This window comes from Condylura cristata, unplaced genomic scaffold (genome assembly GCF_000260355.1).
Source record: "Condylura cristata isolate star-nosed mole 26May11 unplaced genomic scaffold, ConCri1.0 scaffold00011, whole genome shotgun sequence".
NCBI classification, from domain to species: Eukaryota; Metazoa; Chordata; class Mammalia; order Eulipotyphla; family Talpidae; genus Condylura; species Condylura cristata.
Window position 1 is genome coordinate 18,997,673 of NW_004567112.1, and position 21,042 is coordinate 19,018,714.

General features: G+C 47.1%; 1 protein-coding gene across 1 annotated transcript in view; it reads left to right on the plus strand.

Annotated features, from left to right (window-relative positions):
• The window catches only part of GOT1 (glutamic-oxaloacetic transaminase 1, soluble), a 22,587-nt gene extending 4,324 nt beyond the window's left edge, over positions 1-18,263 (plus strand). The window contains exons 2-9 of the mRNA XM_004680549.2: positions 4,781-4,962; positions 11,091-11,214; positions 11,677-11,789; positions 12,015-12,119; positions 13,775-13,925; positions 14,008-14,173; positions 14,856-14,998; positions 17,422-18,263. Of these exons, the coding sequence (XP_004680606.1) occupies positions 4,781-4,962; positions 11,091-11,214; positions 11,677-11,789; positions 12,015-12,119; positions 13,775-13,925; positions 14,008-14,173; positions 14,856-14,998; positions 17,422-17,561 (1,124 nt within the window). The 3' untranslated portion in view covers positions 17,562-18,263. The remainder of the gene's footprint in view (positions 1-4,780; positions 4,963-11,090; positions 11,215-11,676; positions 11,790-12,014; positions 12,120-13,774; positions 13,926-14,007; positions 14,174-14,855; positions 14,999-17,421) is intronic.
• Positions 18,264-21,042: the final 2,779 nt, after the last annotated feature.

Below are 21,042 nucleotides of genomic sequence, written 5' to 3' on the forward strand. Positions count from 1 at the left end.
ATACTTCAGTAATATATTTTCATTTGGTGTTGTCAGTATTTTAGATTTTGGCCATTCTAACAGATGTGTAGTGGTAGCTCTTTTTTTTTTTTTTTAACTCACACTATGCTTATGAGATATAATGTTTAGCAACAATTCTTTTTTTTTTTTTTTTTTTTTTTTAATCCCTGCTGCCACTACTTAATTCAAGACATCACTTCCCTTCTGGATTACCTCTGTAGTCTCCTGACTTGACTGTCTACCTGTCCTACCGTTTTCACTTTCTGTCACATCACTCAAATGTTCAAATGATCCTGTTGAAATGTACAGCTGTCACTCTCTTGCTTAAATGCTGCCGGTGGTTTCCCCAGTTGAAGCAGAGTTTCTTTGAAGAGACTCCAAGGCTCCTTGAGTCACTCCCTGTGCTTCCTCTTCCTCCCTTTTCTGAGCCATAAAAATGCATACCCTCAGAGGGCCCTCCCTGGAGGTGCAACAGGTTAAAGTGTAGCACTATGAAGCTATCCAGCCACTGCAGCACCAGTTGGGTTCCTGGCCAGGAAGCTGACCCACATGCTGCGGCAGACCTCTCCTGTCTCAGCTGCTCCCCTCAGCATTGTATTACAGTATATCTGCCTGTTCTGCTCCCCACACTGTCTCTGGTGAATCCTCTCACCCTCTGCACCTCTGGCCTGTACTCCAGTTCTGTATGCATAAATAAATCAATCTAAAAAAAAAGAAAATACATACCCTCAGAAACCCTTCTCTTCAAACCTCTGGGAGTTTGCACAGTGTCCCCTCTCTCTGGAGTGTCCTTCTTCCCTGGTCTTCCTTTTAAAGTCTCTCACACTCGATCCTTGGTAAAATCTTCCCTAACCCCTCAAAGAAGAATCAGGGCTCCATAGTCTTATTTCCTGGAGAAGTTTTTTTTCTTACTTAAGTCTGTGTAGCTACCACCAGTCAGTTCTGGAAGATCTCCAAGCTGTCAAGACTCTGGATAGATTTATTAGGTCTTTCTTGAATGAATGAGTGAATGAAAGATGATTGAGAAACTCATGGGTCCCACTGGCAGATGTGAAAAATCCCCTGGGAGGGTCTGACCTCCTGCACCCACCTCCCAGAGCAATCTGCAGTTCTGCTTGATTAGGGCACTTGGGTCAGACACTGGGAATAAATCTGGAACTGAACCTGGTGGAGACTAAGCAGTAACAAAGGAAGGGAAGATATAAATTGTCAAGGTTGCCTGCCTGCCTTCTGTTGTATTACAGGGCTTCTTTAGAGTTGCACAGAATACACAGTACTGGTCAGAACAGTGGCACAATGGCTTAAAAAAAATTCATATTTTATTTTAATACTGATTTATAAATACATTATTAGAAGTATATATATACTGTAATATAAAAACCCAAATATACATGTGAAGTATAATAGAACTGATTTTTCTACAAATACCCAAAGTCATATACATATAAATGGTACCCTTTCTGTAGATATGGTCCCTCTCTACCTCTGTGGCTCACAGATTTCTGGGAACCCTCCTTTGGAATGGTGTTGAAAGTAGGCGAGATTCACATCTCACCTAAATGAGATCTTTTACTAATGTCCCCCCATTTATACTGTACAGTTAATTCATCCACCCACTTTGCTGGGCATGATGCAAACACTATTTCCAAAAATTAATTTTACCTTCAAAGGACAAAGATTTGTCACTATAGTGGATATTCAAAATAATGACAAATTCACCTCCAGTAGTTTCAAGAGAGGCCCCTCCCTGGTGGTACAGTGGGTTACAGCACAGCACTAAAAACTAAAGCCACTTCAGCATGAGTTCCATCCCCAGCCCGGGGGTGAGACCTCTCCTGGCCTGCCTGCTGCTCCCCTCAGCAGTGTACTTCATCAGTCAGCCTGTTCTGCTCCCCACTCCGTCTCTGGTGAAACCTCTCACTGCCCATGCACCTCTGCCTGTACCCCCATCCTGTATGCATCAGTAAATAAATCTTTAAAAAAAATAGTTTCAAGAAAATTCCAAGAACATTCTGAACAATGATAGCATTGTAATCATAGATAGGGAGATCACTTCAGGAATGACTCTTGGAAGTCGTCTTTAAAAAACCAGACCAAACCCCACCTGGTAAAGTAGGGTTTCAAACCCGATAAAGGGAATTGGTTTAGTGGGTGGGAGTGGGGGTGGCAGTAAGCTGGGTCACATCACAGCACTGAAAATTAGAGCCACTGACTCAGAGGCTGTTGATTGTTCAGTGACTATGTCCGTCTAGAGTCCTGCCCACATTTATGGTAATAGTTTGAAATGCTTATCTGGTTTTCAGATTACATCTCTGGAGTTGGCTAGTAGAAGACCCACACAAATTCAAAATAAAGTCTTATAAAGCTATTTGTTATCCTGATTTTAGATCTAGAAGTGTTTTTCAAGGAAACACACATGAATGTGGGCAAAGTTTTAAGAAACTTCTTTGCAATGTTTATTACAGCAAATAATTGAAAGCATAAAAAATGATATATAGAGAGAATATTGTCTAGAAACTAAAATGTTGTAAATGATTCATATTTGTGAAAAGTGCTCAATTGCATTAATAATAAGAGAATTGCAAATTAGGGCTATCTTGAGATACCATTTATCCCTAATGTTGGCATAAATTCACTCAAATGACTGAGGGGACCTAGACAACTCTGGCATGTTGTTGGCAAGAATGTGAACTAATAAAATCCCTATGAAAGCCAGATCGGAACATCTGTCAAAGCTAAAAATATAATACTTCTCTGCCCACTCTTCCATTTTCAGCCTTGCACACAGGTGAGATGACAGATTCACAGGTTGTTCACTGAAGTATCATTTCATAATGGCCAAAGATTGGAAACTACTCAAAAGTCCATCAGCAAGAGAGTGGCAAAATTAATTATAGTACATTCATCAGCTCTACAGCTGTAAAAAAGAACAAGGACACAGGCACAGATATAAAAAGATCTTCAACCCAAACAAGCAAGGAACAAAACAACATATGGTATACTATACCTTTTGTGTAAAGGCGGGGCGGGGTTGGGTGGAAAGATGAGAAGCCAAGATTCTGGAAGGATAAAGAGAGCAGTTATTTATGATGGGAAAGGAATGGAATGAGGTAAATGGAGGGTCAGGCCGGGCTGGAACATGTGACTGTATCACTTATTAGAAGACTAATGAAAATAATTGTGATACATATTTATTTATTTATTTTTTAAAGATTTATTTATTTATTCGTACAGAACTGGGGTGCAGGCCAGAGATGCAGAGGGTGAGAGGCTTCACCAGAGACAGAGTGGGGAGCAGAACAGGCAGATCAATGAAGTACACTGCTGAGGGGAGCAGTGGGCCGGTCAGGAGAGGTCTGCTGAGCCATGTGCTCACCTCCGGGGCAGGCGGGGATCGAACTTATGCGGAAGTGGCTTCTCTGTGCTGTGCTTTAACCCGCTGCGCCACCAGGGAGGGCCCGTGATACATATTTAAAAGGAAAAAAGCATGTTGAATGAAAATTGAGCATATAATAGAATGTATATTTTTTTGTTTTTTGAAAATTTTATAATAGTTTGTTTTTACATATTTTTGCACATTTTCCCATCTCAGTTGCAATCCCCTTGGGTTTCCCATCAGAGCATGCATATTTTATAAAAGAATATAGTCATGGTAGGTAAAGCTTGGAAGGTTGTACACCAAAATGAATGCTGGAGTTAATCATAATGTTCACTTTCTGGGCTTTTCTAAATTTTCTGTAATTAACTTGTGTTGTTCATGTGACATTAATAAGGTGGGTTTGCTTTTTTTTTTAACAAAACGCAGGAATTAATGTTGAACAGAAATTAACTAGATAAAATTAACCAGAATCACTCTAAAAATTTTCATTTCAAAGTGTCTTGCAAAAGCATAAGATTGTTGGAGATCTTTCTCAAGCAGAGGCAGATGACCTTTGTCAGGATCTTAGTCAGAGAACTAGTCTTCTGTGCCTGCCAGGGCAGCTGCCCTTTATAGCCATAATCCTAAATTTATCACAGGGTAGTACAGGAAAAAAGAAATCAGGGGTAGGAGAACTCAAACTAGACTAAGAAATACTTTCAGCATGGGAGAAATGCTTAGAAATTTGCTGTAAGCAAGATGATGAAATAAACTTAGATCAGTATAAGTCTGAAGCAGATAAAGTGGGAGGAGCAGTCAACATGGTAAGCACTGGCTGATGTCAGACACAGAGAGGACAAAGCGGTGTTTAAGTGGGTGTAGCTGGTTGGAATCTTCAGCCACAGGACATTTGCTCACCTTTTGTTCCAGGAGGAAATAGATCTTCCACCCCCTATGTTTGTTTTAAGGTGTAGTACCTCACCTTTTTGGGGAAATCTCTCAGTGAGATGCAGGAGGAAGAATATTGCTGGGACAGTGGAGATCTCAGCATATAGTAATATTGGAGGGATACTTGTTAGATCTTCTGTGGTTTGCAGAGTGCTTTTGCAAAATGTGTTCTTACTTGATACCACTCTGTGACAGTCCAGTTTTTCCTCAGCATTCTGCTTTTTGGCAGTCAGGGGTTTAAGAGTTTAAGTCCTGAAAGGATGGGAGCCATGTCTGTCCTTCTGTTTGCCTGGTACCTAGCCTCGGGCCTGGCCTGGCACAGGCAGAGTCTAATGAGTGAGTGAACTTGATTTTAACTTCCCTCACAGTTCTGCTTTGATTAGAAGGTGGTAGAACTTTCTGTTCACAGTTCCAAACTCTTATTTGAACAAAGACTAAGACTCCTTTGTTATACAACTCTATCCCATGTTCTAGCATATCGTACGGATGATTGCCAGCCCTGGGTTCTGCCTGTGGTGAGGAAGGTGGAGCAGAAGATAGCGAATGACAATAGCTTAAACCACGAGTATCTGCCCATCCTGGGCCTGGCTGAGTTCCGGACCTGCGCTTCCCGCATTGCCCTTGGGGAGGACAGCCCAGCCATCAAGGAGAATCGGGTGAGTATCTCTTTAGCAACTGTGAAAGTACAAAACAGAAAAAAGGTCAAAATTCCACTTGTTTAAAGTACTAGATATGATGATTATTGAAGTGTTCGTGAAGGCGCTTTAAGTGGTGGGAACCATGAACCCCTATAATGCACACCACATGGCCACCCAGATGCAGAGGGTGGCATCTCTGATATGGTTCATTTTGCCCAGATCTCCAGGTGCTGGGTCTGGAGCGGTAATGGCGATGCCAAACCAAGGGCATTTAGTGGCATGGATGAGAGTTCAGGATCTGGACCCAGCTCTGCCACTGCCTTGACCATTGGCATTGCCCCCTAAAACCCCTGCATCTCATCCACGTGGTAGGAAAAGACCAGTGTGGTTCATGGGTCATAGGAACACCTGAATATGGATCATTTCAGGTGCTTCTGGGCTCCCTGATTTTTATGCAGAATTCTTTGTGCATGTGAACTTCCAGGGAGGAGATTCATGGTTTTGCCAGGTTTTCAAAAGTAGTCTGCCCGCCCCCCCACCTCCCCAGTGTTCAAGCACCTCCTGTCTAGTTGCCCTCTGAAGTGCCTGCCAGTTCTGACACTCTAGTTCTTCAAGCCCCTGTGGCAGCTTCTCTCATTTAAAGGCCTCCGATAAGTAGGCTTGTGTGACTAGAGGCACAAGGAAGCGCACACTGGAGCAGAAACAGAAACTGCGAGAGGGCACCTTGTGGCAGGGAGTGGGATGGAGGATTCTAGCACTGTGGGAGGGATTCTGAGGGAGGGAGACTGGAGAGGGCTGGAGGTGGGACTTAAGCTAGCTGTTTCTCAGTTCTGGCTGCACGTTACTATCACGGGGTGTTTTTGAAAGCGTACTGATCATTAGACCCCACTGCCAGGTCAGTTCAGTCAGTCTGAATCTTACAGGGTACCACCCTTCCCTGCCAATTTCTTTCCCTCCGTGGGCATTTTTTTAAAAGTTCCCAGGTGATTTCAAAGTACAGCTTGGGCTGAGAACTACAGAGTACACAGGAAGGAAAAAGGAGGGACATTTGTCTCAAGCAGGACTCCAGGGCCAGAGCCAGGTCAAAGCAAGTCTAGCTGGTAATGAGGCCCACCTGATGTGCCTGCCTGGATGTTGGGAGCTCAAGCTGGCTGACATTGGCAGGCAGGGCAGGGGAAGCCATGGAAGTTTTGCACAGAGGAGTTACCCAATCAAGTGATGTTTGAAGAAGATAAATCTGGCTGGAAGAGTAGAAAGGTGAAGAATCCAGCTTTTTGCAATAGTCCACCTAGGCATTGTGCAATTGAAGCCAGCTGCCCTGCGGCTCCTGGGCCCGGGTGAAGTCGTCTGTTTCATTGCCCACAGGCTGTTGCCCAGATCCCTGACAGCAGAACAGCAGGGTCAGATGAAGGCTGCTCATGGCTCATGCTGACATGCACAGGCAGGCGGCAGGGCGCAGGGTGCAGGCCTTGGGACTCAGGTCAACGTTAGGCAGCGAATTACGGTCTTGTCTGGATTGGATTGAGAGGCTGCGGAACTGGAGGAGCTGGGGGAATACAGATAGAAGCGGCAGAGTAGAGATCACGGCTGGTGCTGGCACATTACTCGGAAAGTTTGGCGTTTCCAACAGAGGGAAAGGAAGAGACCTGAAGAACGGACTGTGGGGGACTGGCAGCCGGCGCTGTCTGCTGCGGGCTGTGCGAGGTTACTGGTGATCCTGTGGACAGAGGAAACAGGCTCCCTGGAGGGGCACATTTTCCTCTCAGGCTGTGCACCCTGACAGTCACTGTCAACGGCAGATGTCTGTTCTGCCCAGCACTCACTGCATTTTGTAAGACTTGTGGCTGTTGCTTATGGAACAGAGTCCTCTCTCTCAGTCCTTGTATGTGTCACCATAGAACAAATTTAAACAGCAGTCTTTGTAGTAGCCTGTAAATGTTTTTTTTTTTTATTTTATTTTTTATTTTTTTTTAAAGATTTATTTATTTATTCATACAGAACTGGGGTACAGGCCAGAGATGCGGAGGGTGAGAGGATTCACCAGAGACAGAGCGGGGAGCAGAACAGGCAGATCGACAAAGTACACTGCTCAGGGGAGCAGCGGGCGGGTCAGGAGAGGTCTGCCACGCCATGTGGTCACCTCCGGGGCAGGCGGGAATCGAACTCATGGGGAAGCGGCTTTAGATTCTCAGTGCTGTGCTTTAACCCGCTGCGCCACCAGGGAGGGCCAATGTTTTTTTTTTAAATACTATAGGACACCCTTCTGGCATCCATATTACCTTGAGGACTAGGTAATATGAACGCTCACCTCTCCTCTTTCCCTGGACATCGTCACTCTCCCCAGGCTGTTGTCTTAGTCCAGCCCACCATCATCTCATTTGGATCCTTGTAATAACCTCTGGCCTCTTGTCTCTTCCCCATTCCAGTACATCCTGCCCTGCTCAGCTAGGCTGATCCTCCTTAGCAAAAACAATGCTAATCAAGTCATGTTCCCTGTTCCTCTGTCCCCTCCCCCAGCTGCTCCTTCATTATCTAGACTTTGAACTGGGCGTGTAGCACTTTGTTCCTGACCTTCATCCTATTCTTCCAGTGACCACTACACCCTGGTCCCGGGGTCCTGCTGAACCCGCTGTTGTCTCTATGCCAGGCCCTGTCGTGATGTAGAGACTTTGTCGCTGCTCTTCCCTCTGCTGGAAATGCCCCCCGGCCGCACACACTTTTCTCACTCCAGCCTCCACCTGAGTCCAGCGCCCATTCAAGGGTCACCTCTGTGCCGAACCCTTTGCTCTCTCTGGCATAGGTAGCTGTCCCAGCCCTCTCAGTCACCCCAGGACTTTGTCCACAGCCTGGCAGTAACAGTCCTCGCTGTGCTCACTGGGCCGTGTGACCTCACAAGCTTGTCCCCCCCCCCAACCCTCCCCAGATAGGAACCATGGCTCACTTGAATCTCTAGCATTTAGCTACGGGCACGCCAGAGCTTCTCCCATGTTCAGCAGGCACATGCTCACCACCATGCCGGGCTGGGTGCTGTTGTAGAAGGAGGAACAGAGGAGTGACCGAAACTCAGACATCCTCTGCCTGCCTTGCTGTCCATGGGAAGAAACAAGAATGAGAAGTGGCAGGGTGTATATAGTAAATGGTAATCACTGCTGTGGCACAGCATGGGGAGGCATCCTGGGGGAGTGCTGGGGCGGGCGGGAGGGCGGTGACAGCTCGGAAGTGACAGTCCAAAACTTTGGAGAGGAAGAATGAAAGAATACATGAACCAGAAATCAAACACCGTGCCTTCCTGCTGACTGTTTTCTCAAGATTTAGCACAACCAGGTCCATCAACCATTTGGAGGAGGTCGATTTTCCGGCCTCCTCACTGCCTCAGACTAGTGTTTATTTTCAGACCTTAGGATCTGGACCAAATATCCAGTGTAATCTTCACAGAAGTCTGTGCTTACTTCCTTTGACAGTACGAGTCTCCTTCATTCCAAACAGGACTTCCCTTGAGCACTAGCGCAATCTACTCAATTTACTTCACACAGTGACCCAATTGCTGCAATATTGTGTCCCTGTTCACTGCTGATATAGTTTGGAGCAATTTGAGTTTCACTGAAGCCATCTAGTCTTCAATATGTTTTTAGGGAGTGTTAGTTGCTTGAGAAATTGATCTTTCAAGGGTCATGTGCTTTGTGAATGTCATGTTTATCTCATTATTAGTGGAGTCTACCGGCCTTCCAACTTGTTTTAACTTACGAATTTATTTCCTAAAGTGGAAGAGATAAGATGGCGTTAAAGACTGAGTGCAGGAAATAAAAAAATAGTCCGGGAAGGCTTTCACCAGTGTCCCTGTGCACCTGTCTGGTGTCCATGATAACTTAAAACCATGCTTAGGAAAACCTCGTGCACTGTACAGGAAGCACTAACACTCCAGAATGCTTGTAGATCTGAAATGGGAGCAAGTGTGTAAAGTTGACATTCAGCTTAGCTATAAGACAGACCCATGAAATGTGAATGCGCATTTGGGTTATACAATCCTGGTAATGATTTGCATAATGTGGAGGCAGATCTGTGCCCATGGAGTCCCTGTGGGGACAGGAGAGTCAGCACCCTGAGCCTGCCCGGTGCTCACCGCTCAGCCCTCCGCGGCCTCCGCTCCCACCTGTGGTGGCAGCTGCTCTACCTTCTATCCTTCCGTGACACGTCAGACAATATCCAGCTCTCAGAACATGAGGACCGTCGGGGAGAAGAGGGTGATGTTGGTGCCGTTGCCTTGATGCTGACTTATAAAGGGACTTCTGCCAATAATTCATTGTTCATCATGAGGCTGACTTACAGGTTGAATGATATTTTGCTTTGTTTTCAGGACGTGTCCATTGTTTTCTGTTCCACTGAGCATCTGTGTCAGGATGGCTCTGCTTTTCTCATCTGTTAAGGGCGTTTGCTTTCCTCTCTAGCAGGATGCATTTCTTAGTGATCTTGCGTTGCTAGGAGGATCCTGATGTTACCAGTTTTTTTTTTTTTAAAGAGTTTTTTACTTATGCATACAGAACTGGGGTACAGGCCAGAAGTGCAGAGATAGAGAGAGGATTCACCAGAGACAGTGTGGGAAGTAGAACAGGCAGATGGACTGAAACACTGCTGAGGGGAGCAGTGGACAGGTCAGGAGAGGGCTGCTGTGCCGTGTGGGTCAACTCTCTGGTGTGGATTCAACTGGCAAAGTCGCTAGGTTCACAGTGCTGTGCTTTAACCCTTTGTGCTACCAGGGGTTTTTTTTTTTTTTTTTAGTTTGCCACTCTTTATTTTTTTATTTTTTTTATTACAAAGTTTATTTTTACATCATTTTGCACATTTTTTTTTTCCATCTCGATTGTAATCCCCACGGGTTTCCCATCACCAAATCATACCGGGGGTATTTTTTAATGTTCTGTTGAATTCATGCTGCTCATTAATGTTTCTTTGGACAGGTTGTAGCAATATTCATGAAAAAACTAGTTCTCTTGCTTTTTTCTATTGTTTGTTTCCTTTAAGCAAAATCTGTTTTTTATTTATTATTATTTTTAATTTTATAACAGTTTATTTTTACATCATTTTTACATTTTTTTTTTCCATCTCAATTGTAATCCCCGCGGGTTTCCCATCACCAAGTCACCCGTGTGCCATCACCATAATCCTGTGCACTAGCAAAATCTGGTTTTAACAAGATTTTGCAAATTTCTTTATTGTTTTAAACCCCTTTTATTATGAAAAATTTCAAATATACATAAAAGTAGATAAAATGGACTAATGAATGATGTATACCCCATCACCTCCCTTCAACAATTATCTGTCTGTGACCCAGACTTGTGTATTCCTGTTCCCCTGCCCAAGCTAACTTACTTTATAGCAAGTTCCAGACATTTCAATGTATTTAAAACTTCATTTTTGAAATTTACACTTAATGTATGAATGCATTCTTCTCATTTTAAAAAAGCAACCTTAGAGACTTTGAGCCCTGTTCCTGCATCTGCAGAGGCCGCCACTGTTATCAGACTGCCACATGCTCTTTCATTCAGCTAGACTTTCTCCTGTGATCTGTTTCTCTTTAATCCTTGTGACATATGAAGCAGTATGTGATGTATGACGTTTTTCTATCGAAAGAGACGCTGAAACCTCCTTAGAGTTGTGAAAGGATAAAATCAAAGTATCACAGGCAGGACAGAGAGAGTAGGGTGGAGTTGTTTGGGGGGGGAGTCCTGGGTGGGTGCCCCCCTATAATCCCCCCCCCCCCGAACACTCCTTCACAGGCTTCTGTCAGACAGATTTGACCTTGGGATGGGTACAGAAGGCTGGGCTTGCCTTGCAGGTGGTACCCCAGTGCGGCCTGGGATGTCCTTGAATTGTGCGTTCAGAAGGGAGGCTCCCCCCAGAGCCAGACGTCCTGGGTTGAAGAGCCAGCCCTGCTGCTCAGAGCTGGTAATTCTCTCAGCCTCAGTTTCCTCATGTGCGAACACAGGAAATTAATGGCATTTTTTCATGTAGTTATGAGGTTTTGGTGAGATGGTATATTTGAAGGGTATGACACAGCAGCACGAAGTAGGTCCTCACTATTACTGTATTTTCCCTAATATTATCTGCCATCAGCATCATCACTAGTAACCCCGCTTCTTCTGTTTCAGGTGGGAGGAGTGCAGTCTTTGGGGGGAACGGGCGCACTTCGAATTGGGGCCGAGTTCCTCGCGCGGTGGTACAATGGCACGAACAACAAGGACACGCCCGTCTATGTGTCCTCACCAACCTGGGGTGAGTGCCCGAGCCATCGTGTGAGGAGAAGCAAGCTGGGGAAATGCTCCTCGCGACTTGTGCCACTCACACAGGAAAGGCAACCCTGTCCTGGATTAGCTGGCGCCTTACGGCTCGATCACTGCATGGTGGCAGTCTGAGTGGAGCCCGAGATTTGAGTTCAGATTTGGGATACTTTTCCCAAGCTACTTGGTAGACTTGGGTTCCAATAGATGTTGAAGCTCCCCAGAGAAGCCATAAAGTGTAGATGCGGGAAGTCCCGCTGTCGTGGGATCTACATTTCACATGAATACGGCTGGTGGAACTTGTTCTTGATGGCGAGTATTCTAAACCTGACCCCTCACCTCGCTGTCACCCAGGGGCTGGTGACTCTGTGAGGGTCTAGAAGCTGACTTGGGTTCTTTCCAATCATGCCTCCTTGAGTTAGTAAAGGCCTTGACCGTTTCACCCCTTTGCTTACAGAGAACCATAATGCTGTGTTTGCTGCTGCTGGATTTAAAGACATTCGGCCCTACCACTACTGGGATGCAGCGAATAGAGGGCTTGACCTTGAGGGCCTCCTGAGTGATCTGGAGGTAGGTGACTAAAGAAGAGTAAATGGAGCCCTGTGGTGTCAGGCACAACATGGGAAAGTGTCTGGATCTGCTGATAGTTGAGACGGTGTGAGGCATCGTTCCCAAGCCAGGTGGTGGTTTCTGAACGAGCACTTATGTGGGTACCAGGTGCCCTGACCTCAGCCCCTGACACTGTCCCTCACATTCCTGCTTGTGGCAGAGCTGACACAGCTCCCTTCTCCTCAGAATGCTCCCGAGTTCTCCATCTTTGTCCTCCACGCCTGCGCACACAACCCCACCGGGACTGACCCCACCCCGGAGCAGTGGAAGAAGATCGCCTCCATCATGAAGGTAACTGCCTTTTCAGAGCACCTCTGTTATTAGTGGTTCCAAAGCAGTACCTGCGTTGTGAACAAGTTGAAAAATGGAGAAAAGCCCAAAGAAGGAAATAAAGATGAACTGTAAGTCCTCATGCCCAAAGAAAGCCATTGTTGACATTTTGAAATACAGAATAGCCATCTATTGGTCTTTTGTTTAGTGTAGTGACTCAGATGTATTTATTTTATGGAATTGTTTTGTTTCTGCTATTTGTAGCATTCTTTGCTTTTCACTTGAGCCATTTACATGGCATTAAATGGCCAGTGACATTGCTTTTCATGGACATTTCCCTTTGAGATTGATTAACTCAATCCATTTAGCTCTCTGGTTTCTTGTTCTTGTAAATAGTGATGCTATAGAACTCCTTTTTATTGGTCTTTGGGATAACTTCCTAGATTAGGAGTTCTAGCTCGGAGCACAGGCATTTGCCATTTGTTAATACGTTTAAGGGAAACCTACGGAGAAGCTGTGTTGCCAGGCTCCATGAGGAGAGGCACAGTAGTGAGCAAAGCAGTGTTGGTCCCTGCCTGCAGAGATCACACAGCTGGCGTGGGGAGACAGCTAAATCCTGTGGCACAGCTCTGTTGCTGGAGTAACATAGAGGTACACACAAAATCTGGAGGCCCAGAATTTGGGGGAGGATGTGTGTGTTAGAGGGTGATGGTAGGGGCAGAAGGTGCTTTCCTGGAAGAAGTGGTTTCCATATTGAGATTGAAGGATGAAGACAGCTGGGGGTGGCAGGTCATGTGGCCCGATTGTTGCTGTGGCCTAGAGGCCCAAGGGAGTTCGGTAAATGTGCAGGATGAGGCTAGAGGGGCTGGGTCCTGTGCTGAGACAGTGAACTATATCTGAGGGCAGTGGGAGCCCTCAGATCTGTCAGTGACAGGGCACAACTGCATGTGCATTGTCTTGCGTCACCCCTGACTGCATCTGGGGAGGGATCAGAGGGAGGTGGGACTGGATAGGCTGGGGGAACACTTGGGCGTTCTGTGTCATGAACCAGGTGGGGGTTGATCGTGGCCTGAATGAAGTAGGTGGCAGTGGCCAAGGTAAAAGGGTCTAGAGCTCTTTGGAAAGATGCGTGATAGGACCGGTGCAGGATAAACTGCATGGAACCGTTCTCTGGCCTGGGCATTGGGAGCAGGGAAGTGAAGGAGTCTAGGAGGAGCAGCTAGTTCAAGCTGGTGGGAGCTCTCTGAGGAAGATGGAGTGATCAGAACAGTCTATGCTATCTCCTTTGTCAGGAGTATGCAGAATGGCCCTGAGCTTGTGACTAGGCCCTGGGGATACCGAGTGTGGACTTCATTAAGCTAATCTCACCGGGAATTCATGGGGAAGAATCGACCAATGTAGAGATGATTTCCATGCCTCACAAAGAAGCCCAGCTGGTGAAGCGGCATCTCTGGACAATATACTTCCCAACAACCTGATTAAGATGGTTAGACCTGCTGGTTACTATTTAGCTGGATAGAGAAACACATGTAGGGTAGTAGCTGGGTGCAGAAAGAAGAGAGTTAAGAGAAGCAGACAGTGTTGGGACTCCTTCCAGGGCTGGATGAGGAAGGAAAGCCAGTCTGAGTCTGGCTCCGGAAGGACTTCCTGCCCTGACCCACTTTCCTTCCTCGCAGCGCCGGTTTCTGTTCCCCTTCTTTGACTCAGCCTATCAGGGCTTCGCCTCTGGAGACCTAGAGAAAGATGCCTGGGCCGTTCGCTATTTTGTGTCTGAAGGATTCGAGCTCTTCTGTGCCCAGTCCTTCTCCAAGAACTTCGGGCTCTACAGTGAGTGCTCCCCTGAGCGACAGCCCACTCCTTCCTCGCCCCCATCAGGGCCTCCAGGACCGACTCTCATCCCTCTCTTTAGATGAGCGAGTGGGGAATCTGACCGTGGTTTCCAAAGAAAGCGACAGCATCCTGCGGGTCCTTTCCCAGATGGAGAAGATTGTGCGGATTACTTGGTCCAACCCCCCTGCGCAGGGCGCGCGGATCGTGGCCTGTACCCTCTCGACCCCTGAGCTTTTTAAGGAATGGTAAGGGGCCAGGGCCTGGCGGGCAAGGGAATGGTAAGGGGCCAGGGCCTGGCGGGCAAGGGCGGGGTGTGGAAGGCCTTCGTGCCGTTCACGGCACTGATGCGCTTTCATGCAGGCAGCGGCCACACTGAATTACCCCCACACCTTAGAACATCACACGTTTGTCACTAGGGCTGCTACCTATTCCCGTGTGTAGACACCCCTGCCCCACAGAGGGGATGTGGGAGAGGCCCTGGGGAGCGGCAGCTTCCCGTGCTTGTCACCACCAGGCTCCCTCCCTAAAAGTTGGGGAACACAGGAAGGAACTCTGAAAGAACATCCAACTCAAGCCCATGTGACAGTGTGGGGTGCTTCATTCATTCTCTCTGATTCACTTACTTTGAAACTGGGATTTTTACAAAGTAGTTCTATCTGGAATCTCTGCTTCCTTAGGCCTGACAAAGCATCCTGTCAGTACCTCCACGAAACCTGAGTGTCATTGCAGGCGGTGTGCCCCAGACACTCTACACACCTTAGTAAAGACACTCGTTGCTTCTGCCTGGTCTGTATCTCTGTCGGTTTGTTAACCCACCGTCCAGGCACCCTCCGCCCCCTTCCATGTTGAGCAGGTCATCGTCTTGTTTTTTATCTCAGCCTGCGTGTCTTCTCCTCTGAACTGATACCCATACCGCTCTCCCTTCAGGAAGGGCAACGTGAAGACAATGGCCGACCGCATCCTGACTATGAGGTCTGAACTCAGGTCACGGTTAGAGGCCCTCAAGACCCCTGGCACCTGGAGCCACATCACCGAGCAAATTGGGATGTTCAGCTTCACAGGCTTGAACCGTAAGTGGTCCCTACACCTCAGGGTCTCTGGGCAGTTGGCCCCTGCCCCCAGGCCCTCTGGGGTGCGGCTGCATTCTCTGTCTCCCAGATGGTCAGCCCTGACTTGGGGCCAGAACTTGTCAGTCCCACCGGTCTCCTGACCCCACAACTCTCCGAGAGTGTTATCGCATCTGCCCTGCTCGCTCAGAGCTCAGTCATTTTTATTTTGTGTGGACTGGGAAGGGGTCAGAGCCAGCTGGGAGGTGATGGGACTTGCGGCTTGGAGCCTTGACTTTGCTTTTGGCTTTTCCTTAATCCTAAGTCGGACTGTTACCTATGATTATTCAGGGATCTTCTTTCTTCATGGGGTTTTTATAGTCTCCAGGTGTTGTCCTCAAACAGACATTGTAAAGTCATCTCTCTATTTTATAAATGGCTGGAATTGGCAGCAGGGTAAACAGCCCATTGAGAATCTAGTGGGCAGCCACCGAGGTCTTAGTCAGCTGTCACTGGGGCAAATATTTGGCCTCTACTGTTACCTTCACATAATAGCAACTCCCGGCGCCTGCTGCCCACTAGGCACGTGGTGCGGCATCACCACTCAGCTTCATGCTCTGGAGTAAGGGTTAGTGTCCAGAACAGTAAAGGGCTAGATCAACTAGCTGTAGGTGTCTTCTTGACTCTGGAATGGAGAATTAATTCACTTGAATAGTAAGAGCATTCTTTCTTTTTTTAAGATTGATTTATTTATACATACAAGATCTGGGCTATAATCAGAGGTATGGGTGTGTGTGTGAGAGGATTCACCAGAGACAGAGTGTGGTGAAGAACAGGTAGATTGACTGACGTACACTGCTGAGGGCACAGCGGGCAAGACAGGAGAGGTCTGCCGCCCTGTGGGCGCACTCCCTGGCTGGGGATAGAACTTGTGCTGCAGGGGCTGCAGGTAGCTTCATAGTGCTGTGCACTATGGCGCAGCAGACCTCTCCTGACCCACCTGCTGCTCCCCTCAGCAGTGTATTTGAGCAGCTCTCCCTGTTCTGCTCCTCACTCTGTCTCTGGTGAATACTCTCACTCCCTGAACCTCTGGCCTGTACCTCAGTTCTTGTATGAATAAATAAATAAAACTTTAGAAAAAAAAATCCCAGGTCCATCACTGACAGAACTGTGTGGCCCCGTCATTTAACTTCCCTCTGCCCCTTCAGTAAAATGGGGCTGATAACAGGTGATGACAAGATGCACTGAGTTTATAAGTTAGAGTGCTAGAACTCTGTCCAGCACATGGCGTTTGTGTCTCTGGATATTATTCTTTCATTGCTTTTATTCAACTTGGGTCACTATAAGAACCACAGACTGGTGACTTAAACAGAAATTTCTCACAGTTCTGAGGCAGGGAAGTCTGATATCAGGGTCCAGCAGGTTCTGTGAGGACTCTGACTGGCAGGTGGCTGTCTTTGCTGATCTGCCTGGTGGATTTGCAATAAAGCAGAGAAACAAGACTGTGGCATAGTGGGAGTGGAGGGGGGAGGGGGAGGAAGAAAGCGAGAGACGTCTCTTAGAAGGGTAGTATCCCACTCGGGCCTCTACTTTACCCAAATAAACCGAATTACCTGCCAAACACCTACCTCCTGAGACAGTCACATGTCCGGTTTCAACACATGAATTTTGGAGGAACATAAACACCTAGCATATAACAATTGTTTTTTTTCTCATTTTATGGTTTCAGATAAAGTTTTAAATTTACCCGTTAAATTTATATGTCATTAATTATCCTACCCCCTCAAACTGATTGTAATGAAACAAAAACCAGCTGAAATTTTGTCATGGATTTGCAATAAAGCAAAAAACAAACAAACAACAATTCTAGCGATTGTGGCGTAAATGAAGTACAGGCAGCTCTTCCTGCTCCGTGCAGGAACATTTCAGCAACACACAGCGCGCCCCTGCGTGCGTCTGAACGAGCAAGCCAAGAAGCGGCAGGTCCTGGGGTCGCCGTGGATTTTCAGCCTGGGGTTCACGCACAGTTTACTCAGCACCTCTCAGGCACAGGCCTTGTCCTCTGTATTCTGAAAATGAAGTGTCAAAGGGAATAAGCAGGACAGGTTAAGGAAGAGCGTAAGGAGGTCCTTAGTCACCAGCCTTCCACGTCGCTGGAATATTCTGTGGGCTGTCCCAGTGCTTGTCATGCGAGGTCTGGCTGGGAGGTGCTTCCAGCCTAGCCGGAGCCCCAGGGAGCTGTCTGGCATCAGGAACTTAGCCGCCAAGTATATTTTCCAGAATCAGTTGTGCTGTGGTTCCCCATATGTCAGCTGGAAACCTGGCTCCTTCTGTTTTGCTCCTCCACGCTGAAGGGAAAGAAGGCAGCTGTTGTTATCCTGGAGACTCTGCACTTGCATTTCTGCAGTGATTCCTGGTCCATTTATACCTCTTTTGGTTTTCAACAGCCAAACAGGTGGAGTATCTGGTCAACGAGAAGCACATCTACCTTCTGCCCAGCGGTCGGATCAACATGTGCGGCTTAACCACCAAGAACATAGATTACGTGGCCTCCTCCATCCACGAGGCGGTCACCAAGGTCCAGTGAGGAAGCGCCGCCCCACCAGCAGCACCAGAGCGGTCCTTTGCCCTGCGTGTCCCCTGCCTGCACAGACCTAGTTGTATATATTGTGCGTTAGAGACTGCCGAGGGACCCACGGGGCTGCTGTCACAGGTGGCCTCTGTTTAAACTGGCCCAGATGAAGAGAATATCCCTGGAGGAGAAATAGGGCCCTAGGATTAGAGCCCGTTTGGAGGCCAGAGCAATGCAGGTTTTTATTTAAGAATTAAAAGGTACTTTGATCATGAGATGTAGATAATCTTGCCCCCCTCCCCCCCTCCCGTCTTTCTCTGCTTTAGAAGCTGGAATGTTGGCTTAATGCCATACAGTCTAGTCCCAAAGATCAAGGTGTCTGAAGAGCCAAGTGTGATTGTAGTGTTGGCTGTGGCATTAACACTTGTCTCCTCCACCTTGAGCATCTGTACCCGGCTTCTTCTGCATGGCTGTGTCCCTAGCCCGCAGCTTGACTTCTTTCAGGCAACAGAGTTAAGAAATTGATTCTCTCTCTCTCTCTCTCTCACACACACACACACACACGCTTAGGCAAAGGTTCTAAGAAACATGTTTGCCCTTGCTGTGTGTAGTGCTTTCTGTTATGTTCCAGTCCATTCTGCCCTATCATGTTGTTTCACTACAACTAAATAAAATTAAAGTGTTGATTGAGAACCAGGAAGTTGATTTTCTGATCTGCGGATGTGCTGTCACTCCTGGCTTAAGATGAGCACCGTACAAGGATTCACTTGTTGCTAAGGAAAAATTAAAATGTAACTCTTGTAACTTGCTGCCTGCAGGAGTTCCCCTGCCACCAGGCCCTGTCGGCTCTGAGGGTCATCTCGCAGAGGCCTGCTGTCGTCTTGTATTAAGAGACGGGACTTCACAGAGGCAGGGAGGGACTGACATCCTTCTCGGTTCTAGAACACCAGCTCCCCCCACTGCACTCAGAGAACATCTGGTCTATTAAAACAATTAGAGCCACTTCATACTGGGCACATTTTCCAGAATCCAAGGGACTTTCCAAATGATGGTTTTGTAGACTCAGGAAGAGTTGAATATTCCTTAAAACATAAGGACTACTACTTGCATTTTAAATATCGAAAGCCATTTCCTGTCTGAACAGGATCCACCCCTTGGGGTCCTTTGTGTTGTTGTAAAACCCTCTCATTTTGAGGGGAGGTTGGGAATCTTTGAAGAGGGTGACTCCAGCCGCTGCTCAGCGCCACTCTTCTTTGTCTCCAAGTTGTCATTTCCACAAGGGATGGGGGAGGGAGGCAGCTTCTTTCATGATGTGGTTAAGTACTCCATTCTGTTGATAGAGCACCTTCATTCAAAAGACCTTGACCTTGATTCAGAATTTGATTTCCATATGTCCAACTCCACAGGCCTCTTCCTGCCTTTAACCACATAATAAGTTCTACTGGCACTTGGCATTGATGGCCTTCCAAATATTTGAAAGTAGTTATTATTCTATGGTTTTGCTTTTTCCATGAAAGGCTCTCTCTTGCCTCCCATTCTTCAGTATTTTTGCAGAGAATGTGTGGTTCCAGGTCTTTCATTGAATGGCTGGAGAGCCCACTGGCCTGGGGGCTCTGTGGGTGCAATTGGGCCTGGTGGCCGAGTGGGTTTGAAGTGCTGATATCGTCTGATACTCAGCGCTGTATCACCTTCCTTTCTGCTTTCCTTTCTGTCAATATTCGCTCTCCTATCTAGAGATGTTTGGCATTAGGGAAGACAAGCATAGCTTTCAACTATGACCCTTCAAGGAGGTGCTGCTATGTCCTGAGGGCAGAAATTCCTTCTTGAGTGCAAAAAATGTCTTAAGACATTAAAATGGTTTGTGGCCCTCTAATGCACAAATCTGTGAAACAGAATATCACTTCTTAGTATGTAATGTCTCGTTAGAGTTTAAATTTAATTTTTCTCTTGGTGGGAGGTGGTGGTGGGGGATGATGAAAAGGTGGTTAAAAACACTTCTTAAACCAAAGTGCCCTAGAGAAGGAGCTGCCATGTTTTTAGATTTTGGCCTGTGTGCCCTAATTTCCTGAGAATGTTCACATGAAACAAGAGCCCCGTGTAAATTTGGGAAATCTGGGCTTGATGGTTCCATGGGCTGTTTTACTGAAGGACTTCCCTGGGCCCCACCCTGGCTGGTGGGCACTGTGGTTCAGAGGCCTGCTCACGAGGAGGAAGCAGCAGTCACTCCCCGCCCTGCCACTTCCTGGTAGAGTCACCTTGAGCAACTCATGAGTACTCAGAAGCCCTTGGGGACTGACGCAAAAGGTTCACAGGTGGTTTTGAGAAAAAAGTCAGTGAATATATATACTTAGCACAAAACTTAGCACAGATAGCCCTTAATGAAATAGTTATATTGTTTGTTATTACCATTACTATTAACCGAAGTTAAAAGCCTCAGGAGGCTGCTGGGAAGATTCTTGAATTGTTCTGACCTAAGCCACATACCGCTAAGCCACATACCGTCCTGGGTGCTAGTTTGAGAAATCAGCAGTCGTGTCAGATTCCAGCCTGCCTTCTACAAACAAAGGCATGAACGCCCAAACACACCTGCCTGCCGGGCTGTGGTTCGCTCCCCTTGCTCCAGTTTAAAACTGACCCATAACCCTGCCCACACGCCTGTTCCTTCTCCAGCCTTTGGTTAGAAATCACGGGAGTCCAGGGGTCTGCAGAAGTCAGCCAGGGTGACCATCAAGCCGTCTCAGAGGCTTGCTAGTGTCTGACCCCTATGACCTTGGACTTGGAAGGTGCCCAGCCAGTACATCAGTTGGGTTCAACAAATGCCAGCTTCTCTTGCCCTTCCTTGTCCTTGGTCACACTCTGGCTTCTCATTTGGGTTTAACCTTCCATCCATGACCTTGGTTCCTACAAACTCTTTGCCACCTGGCCTCCCAAAGCAGAGCACCGCGGCTTTCCTGTGACCTAAGAGCAGCTTCCCACCTGGCCTGGAAGGCATACAGGTGGGCCCAGGAGAGAGAAACAACCTGTGAATCCCACCATCTGCATTTCCATGAAATGAGAAATCAGACTTGGAGATTCCAGCGTTGAGGAAAATGGCCACACTCCAGGAAAAGCATTTTTATTTTATTTAAAAATTATTTACAATTTATTGAGCCTTCATAAATGCTTTGTTTTAAAATGCTCTTTTTCTCTCTTTTTTAAACCTTTTATTTTTAACCCGAAGAAAATACTGGGGTTGAAAGGGATTAAGGGAGGGGAGTGGTGACAGGCTCAGAGGGATTTTGCAAAGGGATGGATGTTAAGCAACAGCAGTGGCCTGGGCCTGGTGGTCTAAGGGGCAATGTAAGGAAGACAAGCCTGGCCAGTCCCCCTGGGCCAGTGACCAGCTGGGCAAGAAGACTGCATGGTGGCAGTTCTTGTTTGCAACTCACTATCAGCTGGTTTGGGCCTCAGGCTCCCAGCATCAGGGCTGATGCTTTGCCTTTTCCTACCAGACAAA